We start from the raw sequence: 12,170 nt of genomic DNA on the forward strand, positions 1-12,170 counted from the left end.
AGCGTAGCAAAAAGAAGAAAAAAAAAACATACAACAATATACATAAACACAAGAACAATGTAAAATATTTATCTAGATTTTATTTTTAAATTCATGTGAAAACTTTCTGTTAGCGGTTTATGTAAAGTATTTATTTGGTACACACACATACCCAAAACTGTGTGTTTATCGATCATCTTTGTGTTATAACAATTTGTATTATTCGATAAACGCGCTCCGAAGCACGGAGAAAAAGAAAAGAAGAGGAAGCAAGCATTGAAAACGCGTGCGACAATGTATCGATTACAGAGCAATCAAGAAGGAAAGCAGCAACACTTTGCAGCTGCACTTTTTACGCGTCAAATGCTAATTAAAAATATTTTATGACGGATTTACGATGGTGATGAAAAACCTACATTATACAGATATATGCAAAGAAAAAAAAACGTATGTGTGTAATCAAATCGAATTGAAATAAATATCATGAAAAAACGATTTGCGGTGGTGTTTGATTTGCTAATGCTAATGCTAAAGAAAAGGGGAGCAAAGCATAGAAAACTTACTCAAAATTGAGTTACTCTCTTGCTTTAAATCTTACTCATGTTCAAAAAGGTGATTATTGCGCGTATTCCCGAAAAGGACACGCCGCATTGTCATCTCATACTGTGCGTTTATCTTCTAATGCATGGCATTGTTGCCGGGAATGTTTTTTATTGCACCAAAAGTGCAGAAAATCGCTGGCAACAGTGTCTGCGGCACATTCTGAAATGCCGCGCGGCGTGTACCTTCGAGAGAAACGGACAATATTTCAAGTGAATTGTCGAATTTCTAACCTAAAAAATGGGTGAAGCGTAGGTCGTTGCAAATATTTTAAGTTTATGTCCCTCGAAACTGATCAAAGTCGAAGGGGGTGAATAAAAAAGTTAATAAAAAATTACAGACGCGGTGTCAACATTGGAATGAAAAAAGTGCATTATACACCTGTCCAGGTGTTTTGCAATCAATAATTTTCAAAATTTGTTAGTATTGACGAAAATTTTATTTTTTGCGAGAAAAAAAGGTTTTTGCGGTGCTGTACATTATAATTTTATAAAAGTTCAATAATCAATGAAGAAAAATGCATTTTACATTGTTTTCAGTTGATGCAACTTCTATTTCCTTTGAAATTTTGATGTTTCTTAAAAAATGTTTTGTGAAGGCAATGGGTAAGCTATATAATCAAACCCTACGGACGTGTAGAGTCGCAACCGAAACTCCTTGAGACCCGACATTCCGAATACAGCACCATCGCTGCAGAATATTAACCTCCCAACCACCCACTGGCCTCATGTCCACTCCCGTCGTGTCCTGTTCCGGATTCCACCAAAAAATTTCAGTACAACGTAATCACAGTCATACTCAACGATGCCAGATTATTTTATGACAGATCTGTATTTGCTAAAAAATAAATCTTTATTTTATCTGTATCATGTCGAACTCGGAGCAATGGAAGACATTTTTAAATTTTTAACATTAGATTTAGGCTTTTTAATCATATTAAAGCATAATTAAATCACTAAATTGTTGAAATTTTCAAACATAATCAATTTAAAAAAAAATCTGTATATACAGATTTTTGTGATTTTTGGGATCGAAAAATCTGTCAAATACAGATTTATCTGTCTATCTGGCATGGCTGCGTCACACTTCCCCGCCAAACGTCCACTGCATAAACATAAACACGAGCCTCTTTTCATTCGATGTCAAAATCAATACACGCTTCTGTAAAGGCTAGTCTGTTTGGGGTTATTATTACCCGATCAATATATTTGAATTATTTACATTTTTTGAAAGGCCTTGAGAAACGGGATTTCTCTAAATCGAGTCCGCATAACCGCCTGGTACCGGATAAATAAGGGAGTTTTTCAAAACAAAACAGTAATGTAAATAAATAAACTTCATTTCAATTATTTATTTCCGGTTACTTTCAATCACAACAACTACCCTACTTTTATAAACTCTACAAACGTTGGCAAATCGTCCGGATCTTCCGAGAACAAATCTTCAAACTTCCAAAGCAACGATCCCTTAAGACTCTTCTCGAGCGTTTGAGCGACCGAAGTAAGACCTGCTTGGTAGCAATTCAGCAGCAACTTTCGCACATCTAGATAAACCGTATTCGACTGCGTTTGCTCCATAAGTTCGATCGGTAGCTCTGGCAGCTGATACTGTAGCACGGTTAGGTAATTTCTGTAAAAGATGCGATACTTTTCGACGGCTTGATCGGAATTAGCAAGCAGTCCCAGTATTTTTCGCCAATGGCTCAAACCTTCTACGGAATGTCCACACACAAATAGGATAAACGAAAATTCAATCTCTTCAAAAATTACCTTTTCTCGACTGCTAAGCAGCAGATCAACGGCTTCTATGCAATCCATATGATGTCTGGAAACATCCGACGGTGAGGCATCCTTTGGGCAACGTAACGGTAACGTTGTGAATTTAGGTGCAGTTCCAGGTATCGACTTCAGATTTGGAAGCAGCTCCTCATCATTTACAAGTGCTCGGATTTTTGAAAGCCTCGGCGACGTGATGACCTGACCTCGCGGCCGTTCTTCATCAGGGCACGAAAGTAGCTCAACTGTGTTCCGTATCACGCCACAGTCGGGCGAATGACGGCTAACTGTGTTCTGCGTTATGTTTCCAGTTAGTTTTTGCCATGCAGTATACTTGTCGTAGTCGTATGGAGCCAGATACCTAAAATATCAAAACTCATCAATGCCCAAACATCCCATTACAGCAAACATACTTATCAAGATTCCTCAAATTCTCCCTAATCTTTGCCATCTCCCCTTCCACGTTGTCGTGAACCCGGTGACGCAATTCTTCTTTCTCGTGATCCCACTCACGGACCACAATCTCACCACGTGTGAAATGATGCACGAAACCCACACGTGGAGCCGTCTCGCCGTAGGCTCCCTTGGCAGCGCAGTACACGAAGTGTACGCCCTCCGGAATCATCTTCACGCCCCGGAAGTCCTCTCCGATCAGGAAGCTGTGCTGATCAATGCCGAATTCCGTCCCGGGTGGAACCCCGGCGATTATCAGCGCGGCACAGTTGTCAAATAGTGCCAGTGCCACGGCCGGGGACATCGTTGCCAGGGATAGTCCCGTTGAGTTGGAGGCAGGTGAAGCCATGTTCATGGTTCCTTTAGAGATTAAAATGTGATTGTAAGGTATCTGTTGCTTGGTGCGTGATATAATTGGATCTGGACAAAACTGAAACTAGCGGTTTTAACAGCTCACAGTAAAGCTAAGAATCATGTTCTCCGTCAATCAACATGGCTAAACAACTGTCCCAATTCGCCCCAGATGAGGATAACACATTAATATCACTGTCTTTACTTGCTACGAACCTGTAAGTCGGTGCTTACGTTTTGTAAACAAATTTGAACGCTATGTTTTTGTTTAAATTTTGACTCCGGCTTGTCAAACATTGGCAAGGGAATGAAAAATGGTGTAAACATGAAAAGTAACAACCAGAATCACCACCACCTCGAAGTGGTGAATTGAATAGCGATACGAAAATTGAATGCAAGGTCGTAGATGGTGTCATTCACTCTTGGGGCAATGACTGTCAATAGAGCTTTATGACGTTTCGCGCACACACACTAGCGCACCATTTGATTTTGCTGGCCGGACAAAATTTAACCTCAATCTTTTTCGTGTACGTACACGCAATACATGCGCACGTAGATAACTCTATAAAAAAAATGAAGGGTCCGAAAGGTATCATTCCCGGTCGGCCATGTTTGTTTAAGCGGTATACGCACTTCGGAAGGAATCGGTCAAGAAAAAAATCAAATGGGTAGCAGCGGCAGCGCAAGCAAGTCAGAGAGGGTGAAGAAAAGCCCCAAGAAATCGCTCCCTCTCCTTTGTTCTGCTGTTCGTAAAGCTGTTTCTTGACCCCTTTCCTTCCGATCTGCATACTAGTCTTTAAGAAAAACATTCAAATCTTGATTCAGAATGTATCTATCAAAAACAAGTTTTTTTTTGTGTTTTTGTAGAAGCATCGTGAATATTCTTTCATTTCAATTTCTGGACCCTGAATTCAGAACTATCATTGACTGTCATTGTTCCAAGAGTGAATGACACCATCTACGACCTTAATGTCGTAATAGATGGTGTCATTCGCTATTGAAGCAATGACCTACAACAATGACTGTCAATGATGGTTCAAAAATAGTCCAAGCACTCAGTAAATATCAATAAAAAATAACTACACTCAACCCCCCGGTGGTTGGTCAAATTCTCGTTTTACACTTTTTTAGTTTCTACCCCGTTTATTGGTCAAAGTTAAACTTTTTACACGGCGCTCACGCAAACTATCAAAACAAACGGTTTCTGATCAAGCTCAAATTTGGTGGGGCTGGTAATACCATCAAATCAAGTAAGAATCTTGATTTTCGTTAAAATCAGACAACCCCTTCTCGTAGAATTGATTGGCGAAGTCAATTTTACAATTAAAATTGTTTTTTAGCGCATATTGCGCAAATGAAAACTTGTTGCTTAATTTTCACATTGCGAGCATATTTAAAGTAACATTTCGACATCACCATCGTTTTCCTAGGAAAATTTAACATGTTTGACATTAAATATGTCTTTATTGGACTTTCTTATAATAATTACATTTCATTTACATTCTAAGTGGTATGGCTAAATGCTCTTCATCTTTATTGTATTTTTCGTTTTATTATTAACTGTTCACATTCATTTATTTTCTTCAAATTGTTTTACATTTTTGCATTGAATCGAATACATTTGGGTAAAAAAAGAAGAAAAAACTTAAGAAAAAACCACTTCAACAACTAATCCTAACTTAAAACTAAAAAAAGTATATGCATTTAAATTTTCAAAATCATTAGAATAAGTAAACTGGCGAGTTTTGCAACCACGCAGTGTTGTTTTCATCTCGATGAAAACGTTCAGAAGTTCTTGTGGTGAATACAGCACACAAAAAACAACTGGATAATTTCTTTCATTTTGACGTTCTCGTGTAACCATGTACGCCTAAGTCACAAATGTAAACAAACATTTTGGTAGTGCCGGTGGTGAGTGAGTTGACCACAATGCGAATCAAAGCCGACCGCGGCAGCAGCCAGGACTCGGACACCTTTGTAAGCCAAGCAGCAGCAGCGGAACGCCTTTGAAGGAGGGTGGTGCGGATGCAAGACAAGTCGAGTGCTCGAAAAGGACAAGGTCAGCCTCCTGACTTTACTGCAGCTGTTCCACGACCGGAATGGGTAAGAAAAAGTCAAAGTAGTTATGTCACAGACATAACCGGAATGGCGTAGACTACGTAAAGTTTTGATATGTGAACCATTTCTTAATTTTGATGAATTAGCTAGACACTTGAAATACATTAACGGAATAAGATCGTGAATGCGATCGGTAAATTCAGTCGGACCGTGTACGTACCGGTTGTTGAAACAGAATTTATATACGTTTCGAATTGACTTTACTAGAAAGAGATGGCAAATCTAATGCGAACAAAACCGCAGCTACCATGTAAACATACTTTGAATGTGTTGATAAATCTTTGACTAGACAACATCGAATGGAGGAAGGAAGAAGAACAACGATTTTTCGCGAACCGAGTGAATGTTTGGTAGCAGAATGAGGGGAGGCAGCCTCAGAAAGCTCTGCAATCCGTCACCCCGAAGTAAATCGTGTCAATTCAAATAGAGGAAGGAAGATATAAGCGTTTGACGGATGACGCAGTATTCCAGGGCCTTCGGCCCGGGTTTTAGGAGTTGGGGGCGAGCAGCCTCAGAAAGCTGTGCAGACCGTCGCCCCGAAAACCAAAATTTGTTCCTGAAATTTAAACTGTAATTATTCATTGCGCTGCCTCCCCGGGTGGGACGAGGGATGGGAAGTGAGGGAACTCGAAGAGTTGGAAAGTTTAACAACTAGAATTTGGAAGTTTCACAACCACGGCTTGACCCACGAGAGGCAACTTTTCGGCTAGAAGGAGCAAGCGCGCGCCCCATCTTGTTGCTGCCTCGTCCCGGGTGCGACGATCCAAACGGTCCGGCCATCGAGAGGCAACTGGCTGACGGTGACGACGAGAAGGCGATGCGCACTTCTTTGCAGTTCTGGTCCTCTCTCCTGCTGCTGTTGCTCTGGTCTCTCTCCTGCTGCTGCTGCTCTGGGCTGAGCTTTCCTGCTGCTGCTGCCGGTCCGACGTCTGAGACGTGAATGATAGAATGGGCTGAGCGCGCGTTCTTATATATGATTCCGGTATGCTACTTCCCCTCCTTTTTCGCGACTGACACTCGGTCGCGTAGCTCGGATGATTTTCCCCTCAAAATAGGTACTTGACATTCCCGTCCGTGAGTGGGAAGCGCTCATTTTGCTTGCAAAATCTCTGCTTTTTGAAAACATTTTAAAACATTCAATTGTTTCAATAGTAAAACTATTTTGCCAACAATGAAAGTTTTATAGCAAATTGCTGAATAATTTTCGAATCGAATGGAACCAAAATCGTGCCGATTCGATTTGAGGGAAGGAAGATATAAGCGATTGACGGATGACGCAATATTCCAGGGCCTTCGGTCCGGGTTTTTTGGAATGACACCCCAGTACCTTCGACAAAGACGTAAGTCTACGTCAAAAAGCCTGGGGGTTTTGTGAGGTTTATTATTGATTGTGTTTGTTTTTGTAGGATGGGAGGTAGGAACAAGGGTAGGAATGTGGATTCGCACCGGTTGTATTCGGTGGTGGTGGCCCGGGATTTACTGATACAATGATTTTGCTCCATAAATGCATGATAGTATCAAAAACATTCCAACTTTTAAATTAAAAAGTTTGAACTTTCTACGAATATGCACCAACGCAAACTTTTAATCCAACGAACGATCTATTTAAATTTAGAGTATTTGGAAGCTCGTCAAGTACCAGATTTGATAAACCCGGTCAGCCTTATTCGCATCGAATCCGATGACGATGTTTTCACAAATATGGGTGGCAACTTTTCCCGTCGTTCAAATTCTTCCTTCTCGCGAATTTTGAGCATCCTTGCCCAAACTGCCAGGCTTTGCAGGTAGTGCATCAGCATTCTTTAACTTCTTCAAATCTGCCGATCCTGCTGGTGAGGACCGCCTTTTTTTCTTGCCGTGAGGCATTTTTGCACTTTTTGGCACTTTTCTGGAGCTAATATCGAGGAGTACCTCTCTCATTGTTGGTTCCCAAAGGAATACCAAATTTAACATATGTTTTCCAACTGGGCTCAATGATTTATATTTAGTTAGCGAGATATTGAATTTTGAATGTTTAATTTATTTACCTCTTGATGATATCAACTGCCCCACCAAATTTGAGCTAGATTAGAAAACACTGATTTCAATATTGCACTTTTTGTGCACAAATGAAGTGGAATAAAAAATTTTGAAAAAAAAAAAATTGCTGCCGCATAAATATCAAAATATTAACTAATGGTTGACAGGGGTTGACAACAGAAGAAACTAGGCGAACAGTTTCCGGATCGCAACGTTAGTTCAAGCACCTTAGACATTCTTAGAAGTATATAACCACAAAGCTTTGGTACAATTTGGTGAGATTTTGCGGAGCTACAATTACATCGTAAACTGTTTTATTACCAGCCCGTATGATAACGCATGGACCACGCGTTGGTGGTTGCCTCTGTCGGTCAGAAACGTGCTATCACTTTCTTGTTGTGCAGCTAAACTTCCGCAGCAGTTTCCTGTTGTTGTTGTGATGTTGAATTTCGGTGGAACAATAAACTTAGTGTAAATGAGAAGCTTAGAAAGTTGAACTTATCTAAGCTGAATAGCATCTGACATTCAAACGGTATAAACGAAAAAAAAAAAACAAAAATGGTTTGAAAAGCATCTGTTGCGCAATAGTTATATCTGCAATCAAATTAGAATTTATGCCAAGGTCATGCCGTGGAAGATAAAAAAAAGGTACCGTCATCAGGGGCGAATCGGGACTACATTCGATTCGAGGTTTTTAAGCGAAGATGGCGTCCGAATGGTGAACGCCCGAAATGTCAAAATCACGCAGTGGTACCAACATTACGGAACAAGTGTGCCATGTCATGACAGCCACATTTTTTTTCTATTGTTGGTGCTACTGCGCGATTTTGACATTTCGGGCGTTCACCATTCGAACGCCATCTTCGCTTAAAAACCTGGTATCCAGCAGTGTTTTAGGGCAGGAACTGTTAACTGTTAAATGTTTTATATTTGGTAATGATTGTTGGTCTGAGTCTGTTCTAACCGAAACCGATCAGAAAAATCAATATATTGTGCTCCAACATAATTAAAACTGCTATCCCAATTCACCCCATGTGTTCCAATTCGCCCCAGTTGACGGTACCGTAAACTGGGGTCAATCGGGACACATGGTGCGAATTGGGACAGCAGTTTTAACCATTTTGAAGCACAATATTTTGATTTTTCTGGTTGGTTTCGGTTAGAACAGACTCAGACCAACCAAATGTGTACATCCATTTCCAAATATAAAAGCTTTAAGTGCTCTAAAAACTGCTGTCCCTATTCAGACTGTAGTCCCGAATCACCCCAGATTACGGTACCTCTTTTTTATTGAAATAAGGTGGAGTGCTATTTGGGAGACACATTAATGATTTACGATGCTTATCTTTGTAAAACAATTTTTAAAAGCTATATTTAGCTTTCTACTCAATGATTTGCTATTTTTAATCATGAACAATAAATCCGGAAACGATTCCGCAATTAACCTGAGCCAATTAATTGAATGCTTTTATCTATTATGATTCATTCTCGAATTCAACGTTGTACCGACGGGAAAGAATTTTCAAAAGTTTATTGCAAGAGATATCTTTAATTGCTTTTATAACGTTATCTTGCTGACAATTGTTTCATTTAAAAAGGAACTTCGACGCCAAGTTCGTTAGTCACAAATTAGATCCCAAGCGGTTCGCAAATAATTAACTTGGTATTTCTCTAACTAAGTGTTTCAAAAGCAAAATGAACTTAAAATCAGTGTTGGCCACGTGTTGTGTATTGGTGGTGCGGTTCAAATTCATTTCTGCCGAACCTTTCGTCTGTCCAGCAGATGGAAGTTTTTCTGACCCGGAATCTGTTGACTGTAAAAATTATTATAAGTGCCAATCAATCAACGGAATTTTAGAAGCCAAAGAGGCAAGATGCCCTGGAGCCACCGTATTTGACCCTTCACTAGTGAAATGTGTAGGAGCGGCGTCTTACACATGCCCTGGACCGGTTACAACAACTACCGAAGCACCAACTACCGAAACAACTTCAACGGAAAGTCCAAGTGGATTTATTTGTCCAGGAGAGGGACGGTTTGAAAACCAAGAGTCAGTAGACTGTAGATCGTATTATAATTGCGTGCTAAACTCAGATGGTGATGTTATAGCCACACTTTACTTCTGCCCGGGCAACACTGTGTACAATTTGCTGCTAAATAAATGTGTAGCACCCTCCACGTACACGTGCACAATCGAAGTAACAACATCTACCGAAACTACTCCGGAACCTACCACAACAACGGTTGTACCATCCACCGAACAACCAACAACTTCGCAACCCATCTCATCAACAGCCGAATCCGGTGTTTTCACATGCGTCACATCTGGCCGTTTCCCCAACCCGGAACAATCGGATTGCCAAACGTACAAGTACTGCCTACAGACGGCGGCCACCACGATCCAGGAATATACCTTTCGCTGCCCTGCCGGATCAAACTTCAGCCCAACCGAGTCCCGTTGCACAGTTGGTTATATCTGTCCAAAGGCCGTGACCACCACAACCACCGAGGTCCCCACAACTACGGCGGCGGATGCGGCATTCGTGTGTAATGTTGAGGGCCGCTTTCCGGATCCAGAGTCGTGCAACCAGTACATATTCTGCACGAGAGCCGCCGACGGAAGCCTCGTGCAGCACGCGTTCAGATGTCCTCCCAACTCGTGGTTCAAGCCAAATGAAAGCAGATGTTCGGCCAGTTATGTTTGCGTTTAATACGATCATGGAATGAATTTGAATTTACTTCTCGCAATATCCAATTATCGAATACTTGTTTATAAGCCATCAAAGTATTAAAATAAAAATTAAATCATAAAATAAATTTGAGTTGTCACGTTATATGCATGTTCTAAAACGAAGTTAACTTTATAGCTGTCTACCACAATTGCTAGTACCAACCACTAGTGTCTTCCTTTTATCTACAAGGACTTCGCCACACTGAGCTCCTCAGTGTATGAGAATTTTAATGCGCCCGCCGCGGGATTCGAACCTCTGGATTGTGAGTTCAGTGCGCGGTCCAATTGATCCACACGGGCGGGACTTGAATGTCAAAATTGTTAAAATTGACAATTTTGACAAAGAACTTTGTCCTAAGGGCTCTATTCTGGTGAGGTGTCAATCCAGAAAAACGAAAAATGTTGCGCGTTACGAAAATGTTGCATGCTTGGTACTGGGGAAGGGGTCTGCAACGCAACAAAGCACTATTGCGTGGAATTGGAAGCCAATATAAACCCTGCTCGATCAGCCCAAGGAAATTATTCTATCGCTGGACGCCGAGGAGTGAACAACAACCTGGACCTGGAAGCAGATGGCCTGGAGGCCCAGAAGCAGTTGGCCGAAAAGCAGCTGGCCTGGAGCAAGGAGCAGCCCAAGCGGAGGCAGGTCAGCCGGAATATTCTGGCCACAAGACCCGGAGTGGCCAGAACCCACAGGGGTGTTCCGATGGAAGGCCATACGAGACTGGACAATATGGGTATCAAATTTCTTGGATTTTGATACTGGTGATGAAAATGGCCATTTTGACAGTATTGTCCACAACCTGGAGTGGCCGATGCCCTCAGGGAGGTTCTCCCGGGAGGACATTTACCGAACCATAAGATTTTGGGCAATATGGGTATCAAACTTCTTAGTTTTTGTTACTGGTAATTACAATGGCCATTTTGACAGTATTGGCCACAACCTGGAGTGGCCGGTGCCCTCAGGGAGGTCCTCCGGGGAGGACATTTACCGAACCAAAAGATTTTCGGCAATATGGGTATCAAAATTCATGGTTTTCAATACTGGTAATGAAAATTTTCGCTGTGAAAAGAAATGATTAATTAAATTGCGCAAATGGCGCGAAATGGAATTTTATAGTTTAAAAAGAATAACTCTTCCATTTCGCGCCATTTGCGCAATTTAATCAATCATTTCTTTTCACAGCAAAATTTTTCTTCGCGAGCAGCTGACCGCCATTTTGTTTTGGGGTGCCGCTCTTGCAGAGCAAAATTCATCGCGCCATGTGCTCTCCCTCTCTCTCACACACACACGCGCAATAGCAAACGATAATTGCGAGACCGACGCCCTCTTGCTGGGTCGAGGTTCAGTTGCGATTGACAAGTTGGAGCCTCGACCCAGCGGTCATGCAGGCAGGCTTGCCACAAATACAGATTTTTTTGGCACATACCAAACACTCAATCGAGTATAACTTTAAAGAATTATATTCTTACCAAAAACTGAACATGCCAAAAGATGCTAACAATGTTAATCTTTTTGGCAAATTTAACAAAAACTGCTCAAATTTATTTAAACTGTAAAAAAAAATTCGTTTGTGTTTCGGGCCTGTGCTGAAAAATCTGTATTTGTGGCAAGCCTGCATGCAGGTCATGCTCAAGCTCAAAATAATTCTGGCTGTGGAAGAGGGCACATCGTGACTCATGAGCCACGGCAGATAACGAAGGGAGTGAGAGAGAGATGCTTGATACGCTGGCGACTCTCTACATTCAATGTCCTCTCTTCTCCTATTTTCCTCCCGTCGGCACATCATATGTACGTAATTTTCTTCGTGACGTTGTAGCCATCGCTAACGCACTATGGCTTCAATATCTTAAATTGGCCTGAGTTTTAAGTAAAATAAAATAAGTTAAATCTGGACATCGTACTGGCCACTTGGAGGAAGCAGTTTGGAGGACCACCCGGAGCAGCCAGTCAAGGATCGACCCGGAGAAGCAGTGGAGCGCACCAGCAAAATAATACGGTTCTTTTTAGAACCACCATTATCACGAAAGAGTTGTTCTTCATTTCTAATTGCTTGCTAGTTCGCTACTAGGAATGCTCTTGGTGGGAGTCTGGACCCCTAAGAAATCCAGTCTTTTTTGGAAGCCGTGAGAGATTAATTTCTTT

General features: G+C 41.4%; 2 protein-coding genes across 5 annotated transcripts; one reads left to right on the top strand and one right to left on the bottom strand.

Moving 5' to 3' along the window:
• Window positions 1-1,915: 1,915 nt before the first annotated feature.
• LOC6034481 (protein AAR2 homolog) lies at window positions 1,916-3,480 on the bottom strand. Of its 4 annotated transcripts, XM_038248092.1 has the most exons (4): window positions 3,375-3,480; window positions 2,768-3,167; window positions 2,349-2,715; window positions 2,149-2,290 (listed from the first exon to the last, which is right to left on the bottom strand). In XM_038248092.1, exons 2-4 carry the CDS (start codon window positions 3,160-3,162, stop codon window positions 2,282-2,284), a joined length of 771 nt encoding a protein of 256 aa, XP_038104020.1. In that variant the 5' UTR covers window positions 3,163-3,167; window positions 3,375-3,480; the 3' UTR covers window positions 2,149-2,281. The 4 variants fall into 4 exon arrangements, with proteins under 4 accessions (XP_001844789.2, XP_038104019.1, XP_038104018.1 ...); XM_001844737.2 differs by having other exon boundaries at window positions 1,916-2,715; XM_038248091.1 differs by having other exon boundaries at window positions 1,916-2,715; window positions 3,265-3,416.
• A 5,424-nt stretch (window positions 3,481-8,904) lies between these two features.
• Window positions 8,905-10,093, top strand: LOC6034482 (mucin-5AC). The gene has a single exon (XM_001844738.2). It carries the CDS (start codon window positions 8,991-8,993, stop codon window positions 10,002-10,004), a length of 1,014 nt encoding a protein of 337 aa, XP_001844790.2. The 5' UTR covers window positions 8,905-8,990; the 3' UTR covers window positions 10,005-10,093.
• The last annotated feature ends 2,077 nt before the right edge of the window (window positions 10,094-12,170 follow it).

The sequence above is a fragment of the Culex quinquefasciatus genome, chromosome 1 (genome assembly GCF_015732765.1).
Source record: "Culex quinquefasciatus strain JHB chromosome 1, VPISU_Cqui_1.0_pri_paternal, whole genome shotgun sequence".
Classification (NCBI taxonomy): domain Eukaryota; kingdom Metazoa; phylum Arthropoda; class Insecta; order Diptera; family Culicidae; genus Culex; species Culex quinquefasciatus.

Coding starts and splice junctions, on each gene's coding strand:
- LOC6034481 (XM_001844737.2), bottom strand. CDS start 3,162: ATGAACATGGCTTCACCTGCCTCCAACTCAACGGGACTATCCCTGGCA. Junction 2,716..2,767: donor AATTTGAGGAATCTTGATAA/GTATGTTTGCTG, acceptor TTGATATTTTAG/GTATCTGGCTCCATACGACT.
- LOC6034482 (XM_001844738.2), top strand. CDS start 8,991: ATGAACTTAAAATCAGTGTTGGCCACGTGTTGTGTATTGGTGGTGCGG.